This window comes from Phoca vitulina, unplaced genomic scaffold (assembly GCF_004348235.1).
Source record: "Phoca vitulina isolate PV1807 unplaced genomic scaffold, GSC_HSeal_1.0 scaffold66, whole genome shotgun sequence".
In the NCBI taxonomy this organism is placed as follows: domain Eukaryota; kingdom Metazoa; phylum Chordata; class Mammalia; order Carnivora; family Phocidae; genus Phoca; species Phoca vitulina.
Window position 1 is genome coordinate 4,265,191 of NW_022589769.1, and position 14,067 is coordinate 4,279,257.

General features: G+C 58.6%; 2 protein-coding genes across 5 annotated transcripts in view; one reads left to right on the forward strand and one right to left on the reverse strand.

Moving 5' to 3' along the window:
- The first annotated feature begins 497 nt into the window (after window positions 1-497).
- On the forward strand, window positions 498-9,753 carry SNN (stannin). Its single transcript, XM_032392156.1, has 2 exons — window positions 498-605; window positions 6,725-9,753. Exon 2 carries the CDS (start codon window positions 6,811-6,813, stop codon window positions 7,072-7,074), a length of 264 nt encoding a protein of 87 aa, XP_032248047.1. The 5' UTR covers window positions 498-605; window positions 6,725-6,810; the 3' UTR covers window positions 7,075-9,753.
- The window catches only part of TXNDC11 (thioredoxin domain containing 11), a 58,705-nt gene continuing 54,322 nt past the window's right edge, over window positions 9,685-14,067 (reverse strand). For all 4 annotated transcript variants that reach the window (XM_032392152.1, XM_032392153.1, XM_032392154.1 and 1 more), the window contains one exon: window positions 9,685-10,443. In XM_032392152.1, coding sequence (XP_032248043.1) covers window positions 9,801-10,443 — 643 coding nt within the window. In that variant the 3' untranslated portion in view covers window positions 9,685-9,800. The remainder of the gene's footprint in view (window positions 10,444-14,067) is intronic.

The window sequence follows — 14,067 nt, forward strand, 5'->3', positions numbered from 1 at the left end:
GAGTGGAGTGAACCGATGCGCGAATGATGAATGAATGAATGAACGAACGACTGAATGACCTGCTCCTTCCCCAAACTAGGACATTCAACTGCAATGTCCCGCTCTCTCTCCAGCCCCGGCCCAGGGTGCCGGGGCACCCTGTTCCCAGACAACACTCTTACCTGCGGTGCGCCTCAGTTGCCCTCTCTGTGAGTGGGCGGGAATAAGGGCAACCTCGCCGCGTTGGAGGGAGGGCTGCCGCGGGCGCCCCGCACCCACCGGCGCCCAATCTGCGCGCGCCGAAGCCGAGTCCGCCCCCCGCCCCCAGGGCTGCCGGCTGCGCGCAGCCCCCGCCCCGCCGGGGCCGCCCCGGCCCCGCGCGCACGTGACCCCGCCCCGGCCCGCCCCGGCCCGCCCCGGCCCGCCGTCCCAGCGCGGGCTTCCATTGGCCGCTTCGAGCGGGCCACGCCTCCGGCCGGGGCGGAGCCGGAGATGCCCCGCCCGCCGCAGAGCGGGGCTCCTGCGTCCCGACGGTGCGCCGCGGCCGGACCGGGCTGGTTGGCGGGCGGAGCAGGGCCCGCGGGGCTGCTGCGGTGCGATCGGGCCGGGCTGCGGGCGGCGCAATGGTGAGCAGAGCCGGGCGGTCCGGGCGCTCGGGCCAGGCGGGGGTTCGCGGGAGGGGAAGGGGCGGCCCCCGGTGGGCTGGGGGCGCGCGCGGGGCGGCTCAGCCGCGGGCCAGGGGGTTGGGGGGGCGTCTCTGCGGCGGGGGAGGGGCAGCCCGTGCGGGGGCGCGGCTTCGGGAGGAGGGTCTGTTCCGGGGGGCCGCGCCCGCGGGCGGGGGTTCTTTGTCCGCTGCGCTGCGGCGAGATCGGGACAAAGGAGGCGGCGGGGGGCGGCGGCCGCTTTGCGGGGAGCGGCGGCCGCTTTGCGGGGAGCGGGTCTCTCCGCCCCTCCTCTCCCACCCCGTGCCTGCCCGCCACCGCGGCCCGCAGTTCCGCGCCCCAGGCCGGCCGCTGGCTTTCTCGGGACGCCTCGGGATGTTTAAAATTAACGGAGGAGGCGGGCGTCCTAGCATCCCCCAGGGTGGCCCGGAGGGCTTCGGGGGTTAGGGGTGGGAGCGCGGGTCCTGGCGACGTCTGGCGCCCATTTAGCAGGTGGGGAAACTGAGGACGGGCCGCAGCGTTTGGTGCCGAGTTTCGTCGGCGGTGACTGCGCGGCGTGGGCATGACTGGGTATCGTGGTCCCCCGTCCCTCCCCCCCCCCGGCCCCAGTCGGGCTGGCTGGAGTTGCTTCTCCAGTTGTCGCCCCCCTCCAGCTGTCGCCCAGGGGGCCGAGCCCCTTCGTCCCTCCAGCCCCGCTCAGCTCCTTGGTGGAGTGGGGGAGACGGCGTCGCCTGGCAGGGTTAAATGAGACGGTGCGTGGAGCTCGCCTGGCACGGCGCCTGCACGTTGCCCGCGCTCAGCATGCGGTAGCTGCCGGGGCGCCTGTCATCCCTGTGTCCCCAGCATCGAGCCCTTGTCACCCATCCTGCCCCGGTGGGAGCCGCACTGGGGTTTACTTGACCCCTGGGCCTGAGGCAGGGGAGTGGGGAGGTGGGGGCCAAGAATATGACATTTTTGTCTCAGGGTTGAAATCTGGGATTCAGAATCCAGGCTGCCTGGGTTTGACGTCCTGTGCAGCTACTTTGGAGCTGTGTGACCTTGGGCAATTGACTTAACTTCTCTGAGCCACAGATTCTTTATCTGCAAAGTGGGCTTAATAACAACACTACCGTTGTTTTGAGGCTGAGCGGAGAGAGGATCTGTATGAAGTGCTTAGCTTCTCCGCGTCTGGCACATGGTAATCATTGGGAACTTTCGTCGGGCATCTGCTGTTATTACTAAAGTTGTTTGGCCAAGTGGGCTGACCCTGTGAGGATGATCAGTGGCTGATTCACAGGGTGGGGGCACGAGCCGCAGGTCTGGGTCCCAAGCCTGGGCCCCAGGAGACCCAGACTGACCTTGGGGCAGTCCCTGGGCTCGGTCTGCACCAGCTTCCTCTTCTGCCCCCAGGGAACCTAGGGGGTTCTGGTGCGAGCTTCCTCTTCTGGAGGATGGGGTGTGATTGGGTGGCTGATGGGAGGCCCAGATGACACTGGCTATATGGCTGCACATAGCCTCAGCCCCGTAATGCTTTTTCCCATCTGCATCCCTGCTGTTCTTGGTCCTGGTTTTTGGAGGGCAGGAGCCTTGTGCCATGCGTCCTTGGGTCCCAGTGCCTGCTTGGATCTGGCACGGGGTATATACTCCCCCTGCATCCTGACTCTGCCCAGCAGTGCCCTGTCCTTGGGCGGGCTTCAGCAGACTGGTGACCCTGGACTTTAGAGCTTGTTTTTCTAGGAGCTGTGGGTGAGATCCGACGGTCAGGCCACCCTTGGCCCAGGGAGGCAGGATTGAGGGTCCACGGAGCGGGAGAGTGGAGGATTGGTCCTGTATGTTTTGGGGGATCCAGATGGCCTCGGGTGCTAGCCTTCACCCTGACTGAGGGAACTTTGCAGGAGCTGCTACAGAGGTTGGGGGTGGGGAGGTATGTTCTGTTCCCCCACCCCCGCCCCCCGCGGAGCGCCCAGAGCCTCCAGGCTCCTGGCTCTGCTCTGTCCACCAGGCTGGCCCCGTCCTCTGCACTTGGAAGACCCCCTCCTTTGATCTCCTGGGCCCCACTTCTGGGGGCACATCCCGCATTCTGGCTCTTCAGTCTTGGGCAATGCACTCAAACTCTCTGTGCCTCAGTTTCCTTATCTGTAAAGTGGGACCGATACCGGTGAGCCGTGTTAGCCACAGGGTTGTTGAGAGGATGAAGCAAGTGTATGGAATGAGTGTTGAGCTACTTTGATGATTGTTCTGAGAGGGTGCAGGTTTCCCACGCGCCATCCTGGCCATCGACCCGGCCCAAGCTGTGGCATCCCTGTCCTACCCTGTGTGCTTGCCTGGATCAGGGTGAGGGGTCAGCTGACTTGCAGGAGATACCTTGGCTCGGAAGGGCATGAGGGAAGTCAGGAGAGGCAAAGCAAGTGGGTAGGGTCCAGCCTGGGCCACGGGGGTTCAGGGGGAACCAGCCGGCCACCCTCATGCTTCACATGTCCCCTGGGCTCTGATTCCTGGTGGCACCCCACTCTCCCTGCCTCCTAGCACGTGGAGACAGCTGCCCCTTCATGGGCTCAGACCTCTTGGGAATCCACCTGCCCTTGCACTCAGGCTGCCAGCTTCCTGGAGTCTATTGGGATAGGTGTGGGGACCCATGCAGAAGGTCCCGGGAGTGGCTTTGGGTTGGAGAGCGGGCTCAGGGGTGGGAGCCGCCGACCACAATCCCCATGAGGGCAGGGGCCCCTCTAACTCATCACTATGTCTCTGGGCTTGGAACACTCAGCGGGCATTTATCGAGCACCTGCTGTGCACTGGTAATAGAGCTGGAGATCGAAATGGTAAAATGCAAGGCAATGGCAGGTGTGGGGTGGTGGGGCGTCTGGAGCCAGGCTGGTCTGGGAAGGTACCCTCCCAGAGGCACCCAAGGAGAAAGTCCCGAATGGTAAGAAGGAGCCAGTCACGGGACAGTCAGGAAAGAACATTCCAGGAAGAAGGAACAGAAAGTTCAGAGGGTTTGAGGTGGGAGGGCAGGGAGGGTGTGAAGAAATCCAGGGAGGCAGGGAGTTTTGCTTCTCTGCTGATGCCAGGAAGGGCTCTGAGCAGTGGGTGATGTGAGCAGAGTTTTTAAACCATCATTTCTCAGGAAATACTCGCTGAGTGAATGCAGGGACAAACAACTCACTTGGGGTGGGGAAGGGTGGCGCCAGTAAGCACAGGCCAGGCATGCCCATGGCCTGGTCAACCGGGCTCTGTGCACTTGGGGGTGAAAGTCCTCCTGGCCTGGGGCGGGGGCAGCAGATAGGGTTTTGTGGTCACCAGTCCTCTCAAAGGGTCCCTCTGAGCTGGGGCTGCCTCTGTCTCAGTTTCCCCATCAGTCCTGGGACCATGTGGCTTTCCCCTAGACTGGCAGGCGCCTCCTAGGCTCCCTGACAGGTTTGGCCCCTGGGGGTCCCCCCTCCTCAGGTCTTGCCGCCATTGTTTGATTTCCTACTTGCTGCCCCCAAACACACATATACTTCCCCTTCTGAATTGATACTGCGTTGCCTTCCTGTCCAGGGGCCTGGTAGGAGGGCAGGCACCCCAGCAGGTGCCGGACACAAGAGGGCCGGGGGAGGGACAAGGCAGGTGGGCGTCCTCTGTAGCAGGAAGAGCAGTTCACTCGGCACAGCTGGCACGCTGTCGGGGGGGGGGGGGGGGGGGGGGGGCCTGGGGGGGGGGGGGGGGGGCGCGTGGGGGGGCGGGGGGGGGGGGGGGGGGGGGGGGGGGGGGGGGGTACCTGTCCTGTCTGGAGGCCTGAGGGGACAGGCTGAGAGCGATGGTGGGAGCTGATGGCAGCCCTGCTGGTGGCAGGGAGGAGGCCAGGATAGCCTGTGCACTTGGCAGCCGAGCAGTGTGCAGGGCCCCTCCTGGAGCACACAGCCTGATGGGGGAGGCAGGTGCCAACCAGATGGCCGTGCTGTGGAAGCCAGGGTTGCACACTGAAGCAAGCGCCCTGGAGGGAGGGCAGGAGTAGGTGCAGGTGCAGGATGAGGAGACCCTCCTGGGCTGCGGGGCCTGGCAGGCGTCCCTTACTGAGCTGGAGTTAACCAGGGCCCGCCGGGGTTTCTCACCCTCCGCACTGCTGATATTTGGGGCCGATCTCTGTTAATGGGGGCTGTCCCCTGCACCGTGGGATGTTTAGCACTCCCCTGGTCTCTGTCCACTCCATCCCAGGAGAACCCCCTCACTGCCGGTGGTGACGACAAAAACGTCTCCAGACATTGCCAGATGTCCTCTGGGAGGCACAGTGGCCCCAGCTGAGGCCCACTGAACAGGGGGAGGGGAGCAGAGCGTTGGGGCACAGGGACCTGTCTGGCTAAAGGCCTGGAGGTCATGTGGCTGGGGAGAAGCAGGGGGGTGCGGGCACAGCCTGTCTGGCCCCGTAGGACTTAAGGCTTTTCCTCTGGGCCACAGGGGCGTTGGCTACAGTGGACCCACACAGGTGGGCCACGGAGCCTGGTGGGAGTGACAGCCACAGCCTGAGCCTGCAAGTGGTAAGGGGGGGCAGACGTCAGAGGTATCACCCCCCTCCTGCCCAGGACATCTCTGCACATGTGGGCACGGTTGGCAGGGCCGTACTCGGGGGGAGGGCCCTGGACAGACTCCAGGGGCGTCGACTGAGCTGCCTTGGACCTCCAGGAACGCCTGGCCTTGGGTGGGCGGGGAGTCTCCTTGGTGTGGGTAAGAATCACTTCTCATTATGGCTGTTATTGCTCAAGGACGGCAGGTTCCATCCTGTCTGGAGGGAAAGCCTTCCCTTCCAAAGCTCTCTCCCTGTGTTGACGGCCATCTCTGCAGAGTTCAATAGCTAGCTCTTACTGAGCGCTGAGAGTGGCTCATGCGTTTCCCCACCCTCAGACGCTGGGGTGCTCGATACTCTTATTTGCTTCCTTTAGGGCAAGGAGGCCAAGTTAGAAAGTGCAGGGTCTTGGGATGCAGGGGAGTCGGCTGGCTCCAGCACCTGCAGCCTCAGTCGCCCGAGAGGGTCTGGGATTTTTCTGCCTGCTGGGCTTCCCAGTGCTGGCTCCCCTGCGCCCCTCGCCAGCCCCAGCCACAGAGGAGGAATCTGAGGCCCAGCGAGGTGCAGAGGCTTGTCTGAGGCGGGCAGCAGCCAGGAGGCGGCGGTCCAGCGCACGCTCCCGCTGCCTACCGCCCTCAGCTCCTGCGCTTGCCCGCAGGCCCTCCCCTGCCTCAGAGCCTTCGCTGATGCCATTTGCCTGCCAGGAATGCTCCTCCCCAGGGGCTGGCTCTTCCTGCTGCCTCAGCATCAGCCTCACCTCCCCGGGTATCGCCTGCCCCGCCCGACGTAGCGCCCTGGCACCCCGGCCCCTGTGTTCCTGGCATGGCGTTGGCATATCGACCCATTTGCGGTCCGGGGCCCGCCCCTGACGCTGAGCTCGGTGCGGGCGGGGGCTGGTCTGCCCTCCCCCAGGCTGTCCTGAGTGCCTCCACATTCCAGGACTGGGCTGCTGAAGGCTCTGCCCAGGCGGGTCACAGTCCTCTGGTGGACAAAGGCTGTCATCTGCTGCAGCCTCTCCCAGGTGTTCCAGGAGACTTGGCTGGGTTACATATGTCGCCCGTTGGAGCGACGGACTGAGGTCATTTCCCTGCTTTCCATTCCCTCGTGTCTGGCCATCACAGAGTACTGGCTCCTCTTGGTCCCTGGGCAGTTCCTGAACACCTCGTGGGGCTGGGCTCTCAGAACACTCTCCTCGAACAGACCCTCTTCCCGCTTCCAGGGGGGCTGCAGTGGGGTTGCGGGTCATGGGCCCCCTTCCCTGCATCTCTGGCTCCTTGGCTGAGCGCGGGTGACTCCTGTCTGGTAGCAGAAGCACCGATAGTGTCGGGTAGGAAGTGGAAGTGGGCTGCTGGGAGCGAAGAGAACGCTCGTGACGTCATGAGCTAGAAACAGCGAAAGCCACGCGGCGTGTTTTTCACTAGGATGAGGCAGGATGGTCAGGCTTAAGACCTGATTAAAAAGAGCCCCTATGGGAGAGGTCCCCCCACCCCGGCCGCCCCGAGCTTGGGAGCTGGCAGGGCCCCGTGGAGTCCCCGATGGAGCCTCACCCTGCTTTGTCTTTCAGGGCTCTCGGGTCCAGCCTGGGTTCCAGCCTCGCTGAGCAGACGGCCCCACAAGCTTCCTCCCGCGGAAGCTCCCCAGGCGCTGACCATGTCTATTATGGACCACAGCCCCACCACGGGCGTGGTCACGGTCATCGTCATCCTCATCGCCATCGCTGCCCTGGGGGCCTTGATCCTGGGTTGCTGGTGCTACCTGCGCCTGCAGCACATCAGCCAGTCGGAAGACGAGGAGAGCATCGTGGGCGATGGCGAGACCAAGGAGCCCTTCCTGCTGGTGCAGTACTCTGCCAAGGGACCGTGCGGGGAGAGGAAGGCCAAGCTGACCCCACACGGCCCAGACGTCCACGGCTGAGCTGGGATGCGGAGGCCCCGCGGCCTGTTTGCAGCCGGCTGAGAGGCATGGGGAGGGGCGGAACCACAGACGTGCTGCTGGGGAAGGCTTGACACCTGCCGGCATGGCCTGGCTGGGCTTCATCACCGCATGCACTGGCTCCCGAGGCCTTGGCCGTCCTTAGCCGGGACGCCTCCTGGTGGGACTGCCCATTGCAGGCAGTGGGCAGGCCTGACCTTGCCGGGGCTCACGACCCCGTAGCGCTTTTGTTACTTGAATGTTGAGCTGAGCCTGTTTTTGATGGAGCTACTACTGTAACGCGTGAACTCACAAACCTGTGAACTGTAAATAGGCCCCAGAAGCATGTGCTGAAGGCTTTTTTTGCTGATTTTTAAAAATACCGTGTAGAGCACATGGGACAGACTGTAGTCATGATAAGCTGACTCAAGGCTGTAGGGGGGGGTATCTTAGACATGGAAGGCCCACACTGCACTTGGTAGGGGCCTCTAATATATACGTGTGTATGTGTGTGGGCAGAGGACGGGACATGTCTGTTTTAAGTCTCATGGCTGACCAGCTGGGGTGCTTTGGTGATTTCTCCTTGGTTAGCAATGGATGGAAGAACCACGCCCCCCGCTTCGGTCGCGAAATAACCAGTTCCTGTTGAGAGTGGAGTTACTGCAAGGAAGCCACCGCCGCTGCTTGAGAGCCGGTGAAGGACGAGCCGGGGCCCGCATCCCGAGGGCTGCCAGGCGGCCTGGTGGCAGAGCAGTTTCTTGAGCATGCTGAGCACTCTCCCCCGCCACTGCTATCCCCCCCGCTCCCCCCCCAGCATTACTCATCATAAGCTTCGCTAGGAACACCAGCGCCTGTGGCGGCTACCTTTATCTGAAACCCAGCTGGCCCAGCAAAGAGGAAATAGTGTTTTTTGTTTGTTCTATTTAATACTTTCTGCACTGGAGGGGTGGGGGAGGAGACCTTGAGGGTCCCCCCTCCTCCTTTTCATGCATTAGTCTCCTTTCTTCTCTGAGCACCACCCACCTGCTGGGTACTGGACTTCACTTTCCCCAGCGGGCCACCTAGGAGAGTCTCCTGACCCTGCTCCAAGAGCCCCAAGTGCATGAGCACCCAGGAGAGCCCCCTGGGACGGCAGCCTGACAGCCCACCCTTAGTGGGCCCCGGGGTAGGGCGCGGCGGGGAGAGTGAGTTTCAGGTTCAGGACGGGATTTCCATGAAGAGGAGTTGGTGGTGGCTGTCACTCGGGCCAGCACCCCCACAACCTGCATCTCCAAGGTTTCCCTTGTGTATACTTAAGTGAACTCGCTGAGATTGTTAATCCCACCACCGTAAAGCACATTCTCCACTATCATGATTAAAACGTGGCTTGTGTCAGCATCCTTGGTAATAAACGAGGCCAGCGTGGGCTTAGCCGCGGAGCACTGGTCGGGCTGACGGCAGGTCCTCTGGCCTCACTCAAGTCTCTAACAAGCATGTGGAACTCATAATCTACTTTCTGGAACCCCAAGGAGGGGGCTTAGGGAACACTTCGTTTTAGCAGCATACCCTTCAATTGGGGGTCAAACATGAAGTGTTAGCTTGTGGGATGGGAGAAGGGTAGCTCCGTAGTGTTGGAGCTGTAGGCGGGAAGGAGACGCCCCAGGGAGCTACTGAGGAGCCCCTGCAAGGCAGCTGGGCCTTAGCACAGGAGACACGTCCCTGGCCCCTAAAACAGGGATGGCCGAGCCTGAGAGGCCGGAGACCCTCAGAGGCCCCCTGGACCGGAGGGGGCCAGCACTCTGAAAGGCGCCCCCTGGAAGATCTGGGAGAAGGCTGGCTTTCTGGTGAAGGACCCTGGAGACCCAACGTGGAAGGTGTAGGGGTGTCTGATCCGTTCCGCTCGCATCTCAGAACTTCCAGGCTTTCTACCTCTACTTTCCGCAGCCAGCAGCACACAGCCAGGCTGTCTTCACCTGGGGAACCGAGGAACCCCGGCCCCAGGCCGTCCCTGAACGTGATGGCTTTGACTGTCAGACTTGCCCTGAGGTTTGAACTGGTGGCAGTGAAGTTCTGGCTTTGAAATGATGAACCTTCACTTTCTCCTGGGTTTCGCTCCTGGGGGTTCCTCATCCCACCTCCGCCCCGGTTGCCAGGGGCAACGTCTTTGCAGTGGCAGGGCCGGGTCAGGGTCGCAGGCTGGGGGGGCACCGGTGGGGGTCTCTGCGAGGCAAGTGGGAGTGCCCGGAGAGGCGGCGAACAACCACATAATAGCACTCACTGTTCCTATTGATCAATAGCTACTATTTTTAGTGTAGATGCCAGAACCATGCATTCACATGGCTTAGTTAAGTTATGACCTCTCATTGAATTCTTTCTGAATAGCCCCACTGTTGTGTTCTGGTCTTCTGACGGGTCAGTCAGGAAATCAGCCTTTCATCCTGCATGTCATCACAGAAGCAACAGTCGGGGAATGGGGAGGGAACTCTTTGTGACACTGAGCCACGAAAATACGGACTAACTTTTCAGACAAATGTTCAAATGGACTGTGTTACTGTTTCTGTCCAAGCTACCAAGTTTGTGCAATAAGTGGAAGGGATGTCATCCCTGTTCAATAAACGCTGAATGACATTCAACTTGATTTTCTAGACCACTGAGAAAATCTTTATTTACAATAAATTTCAATAAAATTTGCATAAATATATTCCCAATGTACAGTTTTCACCTCTGATTTCTTCGTGTCATTTTAAAAGTTAGTCTGTCCTGTTCTCATTGCTCCTTTCGGACGCCAGCGTGGAGCTGCTGTTGGGAGGCAGAGGGGTGCTGCCAGGTAGCCGGGGGGGGCCTGGGGGCTCGGGGTGGTCAGAGCCGGCCTCCTGTGGGGGAGGGAGGCTTTCGGCTCCGTCCTTGCCCTCCAGCTTCCGCTCCATGGTTGCCACCAGGATCTTGAGCCACGTGTTCTCGGTGAGGAGGCTCTCCGAGGCGTCGGCCAGCTCCTGGAGCTTCCGGGCCACGTCCTCGAGCTCGCGGGTTTTCTGCTCGTACAGGGCCTGCAGCTGCTGGCTGTGCAGCTGGAGCAGGCTGTGCTGCTGCTCCAGGGTCTGCTGCTGCCGGAGCAGCCGGTGCTCGTCCCTGCGCGCGCTGGAGAGCTGCGCCTCCACCTGCACCTGTGCGCGCTGAAGGGCGCGGATTTCTGCCCTCAGCTTCTGGATCTCTCTCTCCAAGTGGGAGATGTGCCCCTGCTGGAAGACTGCCTCGCTCTGAAGACACTCTTTGGTAGGAGGGTTAGCTAAGTTCTGGGGGACGGAAGCAGGGTCTGAGTGATGCAAAATGAACCTCAGCAGGTTAGGAAGGGTGATGGGAAGGTCTTCGGGGTATTTCACACTACGGTCCTTTCTGGAGAGAAAGGGAAAGGAGTCAAAGGTGAGAGTCCTGTCAACATTCGTAGTCCAAACCACACCACTACCGAAGGTCGGGCTGCTTACTTCCCACCAAAAGACATTCCGAGGATTTTACTTAAAGCGGGGAAAATGTTATCTGGGCAAAAACTTTTCTACGAAGCTGAAGATGTCCCGTGTGCTCATTCTATAATTAACGTGGCTTATCTCAAATATGTGTTTGTTCCTGAGGACAAAGAGCCCAGTTTCTGGTAACAACCTTCCAAGAAAGACAAGAAGCTCCCAGACCCAAGCCTCAAGCCAGGGATGGAGGGCACCGGCAGCGCATGGGCAACGGGGCCTCCGCGAGCTCTGAGAGGCTCAGGGGCGTGTAAGGAAGGATGTCCTGGGGCAGGACGTCACCCGTGTCACTCCGTGGCCGTCAACAGTGGTGCAATAGGAAAGACTGAACACTCAGCCAGATTTCTTCCGCCAGCATTTATTACACATTATCCAAGGCAGGAGTTCTTAACCGGGGGCGACTATAACCCCCCAGGGGCATTTGGCAACATCTGGAGACATTTTTATTACCACGATGGAGGAGGTATCACTCAAGCCCTGACCCCTGATACAAAGACCAACCAAGGGACTCCGAGAAATTAAGGCCACCCCGCCCTGAAAGCACAGAATAAGGAAGGAAAGTGACGTATGAAGGGGGTTCCCCCAAAGCTCTGTTGCAAGTCCTGATGTAGAAAATTCCTTTTTAGAAGTTGTCATTTAACTGTCTGATGACCAACATTTCTGCCACATATGGGCCCCAGAGCCGCCTGCCGGGCAGACTCACAAGGCTGCCACTCATGATCCTGAGCGCCCAGACAGGTGACCCCTCTGCACCCCTGCACTGCCTCATTTCTGTAAAAGGGGTAATAAACGCATCGTCGCTCTCACAGGACTGCTGTTCGGATGACACGAATTAACCTGAATGCTGAGTGTTAGCTGAAAAACAGTATCATTCCTTAAAAAACCAAGAAACCATTCATTAAAAGCTTACACACCCTCTCCACACACAAAGCCAGTGGTCAAATATCTAAGAAAAGACAAAAGGTGTTCTGCTGATGGATAGCTCTTTCCCAATGAAATAAGAATCACAGGGAAATTAAAATCACACATGCCCTGTTTTATACATTTACGGAGACTTTCAGATACATGGACTAGTCAAATATGTGGAGTAAGTATATAACCACACCCTCCCTTAAAGCATGGTTTTCTTCACAGAGAGAAGCTTGCTTCGAGTTGGGGACTCCCAGCCTTTCAACGGATGACTGAAAACCCCCGGGTCCCTATGAGGTGCGGGTGAGGAACGACGACGAGTGGACGAGCGGACAAGCGGAGGCCGGCTCCGCCCCTGAGCCGTGCAGCGCAAACCTGGTCTCGCAGGACAGAGGAGCTGAATCCCCAGGAGAGAGCTGCCGAGGTGCCTTAGTGTGTGTGGAGACATTTACAGGACTGAGAATGACACCTGTCAGCACACTATTCTGGAGTCCAGTCCCTGGAGCAATCTCTGTGAATCCACCGAACCCGTGTGCTGAACGGCTTTCCAACTTTCTAGGAGTAGCAAGGACACGAGGTGTGAACAAACTTCCACAAAGGAATCATTTTGGAAGTGGAGTCGTAAAAAGCCCCACGGTGTGAGTCCACTCTCAATCCGCTAGGATTGTGTTCACGCACCTCTAGCACCTAAACGGCTAGATGAAAACATGAGGAACAGGATATAAGGCCTTTACTCCAAAGAAGGGGGTAGGAGAGTGGGGGCAGGCGGGCTGCTCCCTTCCCAGGGCCCACACTACAGTAATCCACCGCACCCCCGGGACATCCTCAGCCAGGCCCGGCCAGAGCACCTGACTTCCGCAACGTCACACAGAGCGGTGCGAGCAGAGCGGCTGCAAGACGCCCCTGCACAGGAGAGCCGGACCTGCAGGGGCAGGAGGGGCACAGCCATCCCATGTGGCTTCTCTCTTCCATGACTATAAAACACGTGCTCGCTGGGGACCAGCTGCAAAGCAAACAAGACGCAGCCCTCACATCACCTGTAATCCTCCTCCAAAAGAACTGTCAACATCTTGACATTTCCCCTACTTGCTGCACACATTTGAACCTAGTGCACATGCAAACTTCTCTTTTATCAAAACCCATATATTCTCTTCACTAAAAATAACATAAGCATATACACCGTGAAAAAGACCTTTTTCATTTCCTCTCTTGCAAGCGGTCAGCTCCTGCCCATGGCCCATGTACACCTTCTGGCCCATTATGCCGAACACTCAACTTGAACCAGCTGACGAGGAGCTTATTACTTCATTGCTGAATACTCTTTGTTTTTAGGAAATAAGAAAAATTCCATTCCTGAGCAGTAAGGCTTTGGTTTCCCAAGCTCTGCGTACTAACAAAGAGCTGGACTCTCTTCTCATATCCAGTATTTACCTTCTTGACTTTTTAATGGGGAGGGGCTGCAGGGAACACCAACACGCATCCCCACAGTGACATCAGGTGGCTTCCCGATGAAAGCTCGGCCCCCCACACAGCCTGACTCAGTCTCCCAAACACACGATTCTCTCTGTCTCTCTCTCTTGCTCTCTCTCAATACATACTCCTGCATTCAGGTTGCTGAGAATGTCTCCATGCAAAGGCACGTGCTGGGTGTTATGACTTTACCACTTTCCCAGACTATGTTTGAAATTCCAAAACCAGGTTTCATTAGGTTTCATGCCCGACCTCCATCCCACACAGATGAAATTGCTAGTGTTAGTGCCCAGGATCCCTTGACTGCGTGGCACTTTAAATGCTTCTTAGAAGGAAAAGGTTCATCACGACAGTTAACAGAACAGGATGAGTCACACTCTGTTTTTAGTGTGTGATGTGACAGGACCCTACTACCCCAGGAAGTATTCCAGCAAAAATTCCTTGAGATAAAGAGGAAAAAACAAGGAAATGATTCAACCTCTAGGAAGGAAGCACGGTCCTGGAGAAACAGAAAGTACGGCAGTGGCTACAATGAACAGTAGAAGTGAGTGCAGGAGATGAGAACAGGAGACATCACATGTATGACTTAGGAACCTCACTAAAATAATCCTGCAAATGCTTCCCCCTGGACAGATACTGTCAGAGCCGGGTGACTGGTCCCTGAGGACCCATTCTTTTATAAACAAAAGGGAATCTTTTAAAACAGGGCAGAACATCTGGTTTATCAGGCTTTCAAAGGCCAAGAGTTAATTTCCCTTTTAGCAAAACATCCGCATCTAACATTTACTAATTGCCAAGTTAGGCTTTGCTTATGTCCCACCCCTGTCTATTGGGCTTTCAGGGTAGTTGCTGTCATCACTGAATTTGGGAGTCCGCTTAGACAAATGTGAAGACATCAAGGTGACAGCCCCAGGGCAGACGTTCACAGAAGTCTGCACACCTGGGGAGAAGGCTCCTTGAATCCCAGGAATGGGGTGCAGTGGGGAGGAGAGTCTCCATTTCCAACTTGCACAAGAGGGACAAGGTGCTCATCAGCAGGACCCGATGGAAAATGACACACGTGAAAGCCTGGGGCAAGCAGGGCCTGACGTCCGGGGGCTCAACAATGCGCGACCATCCTGCC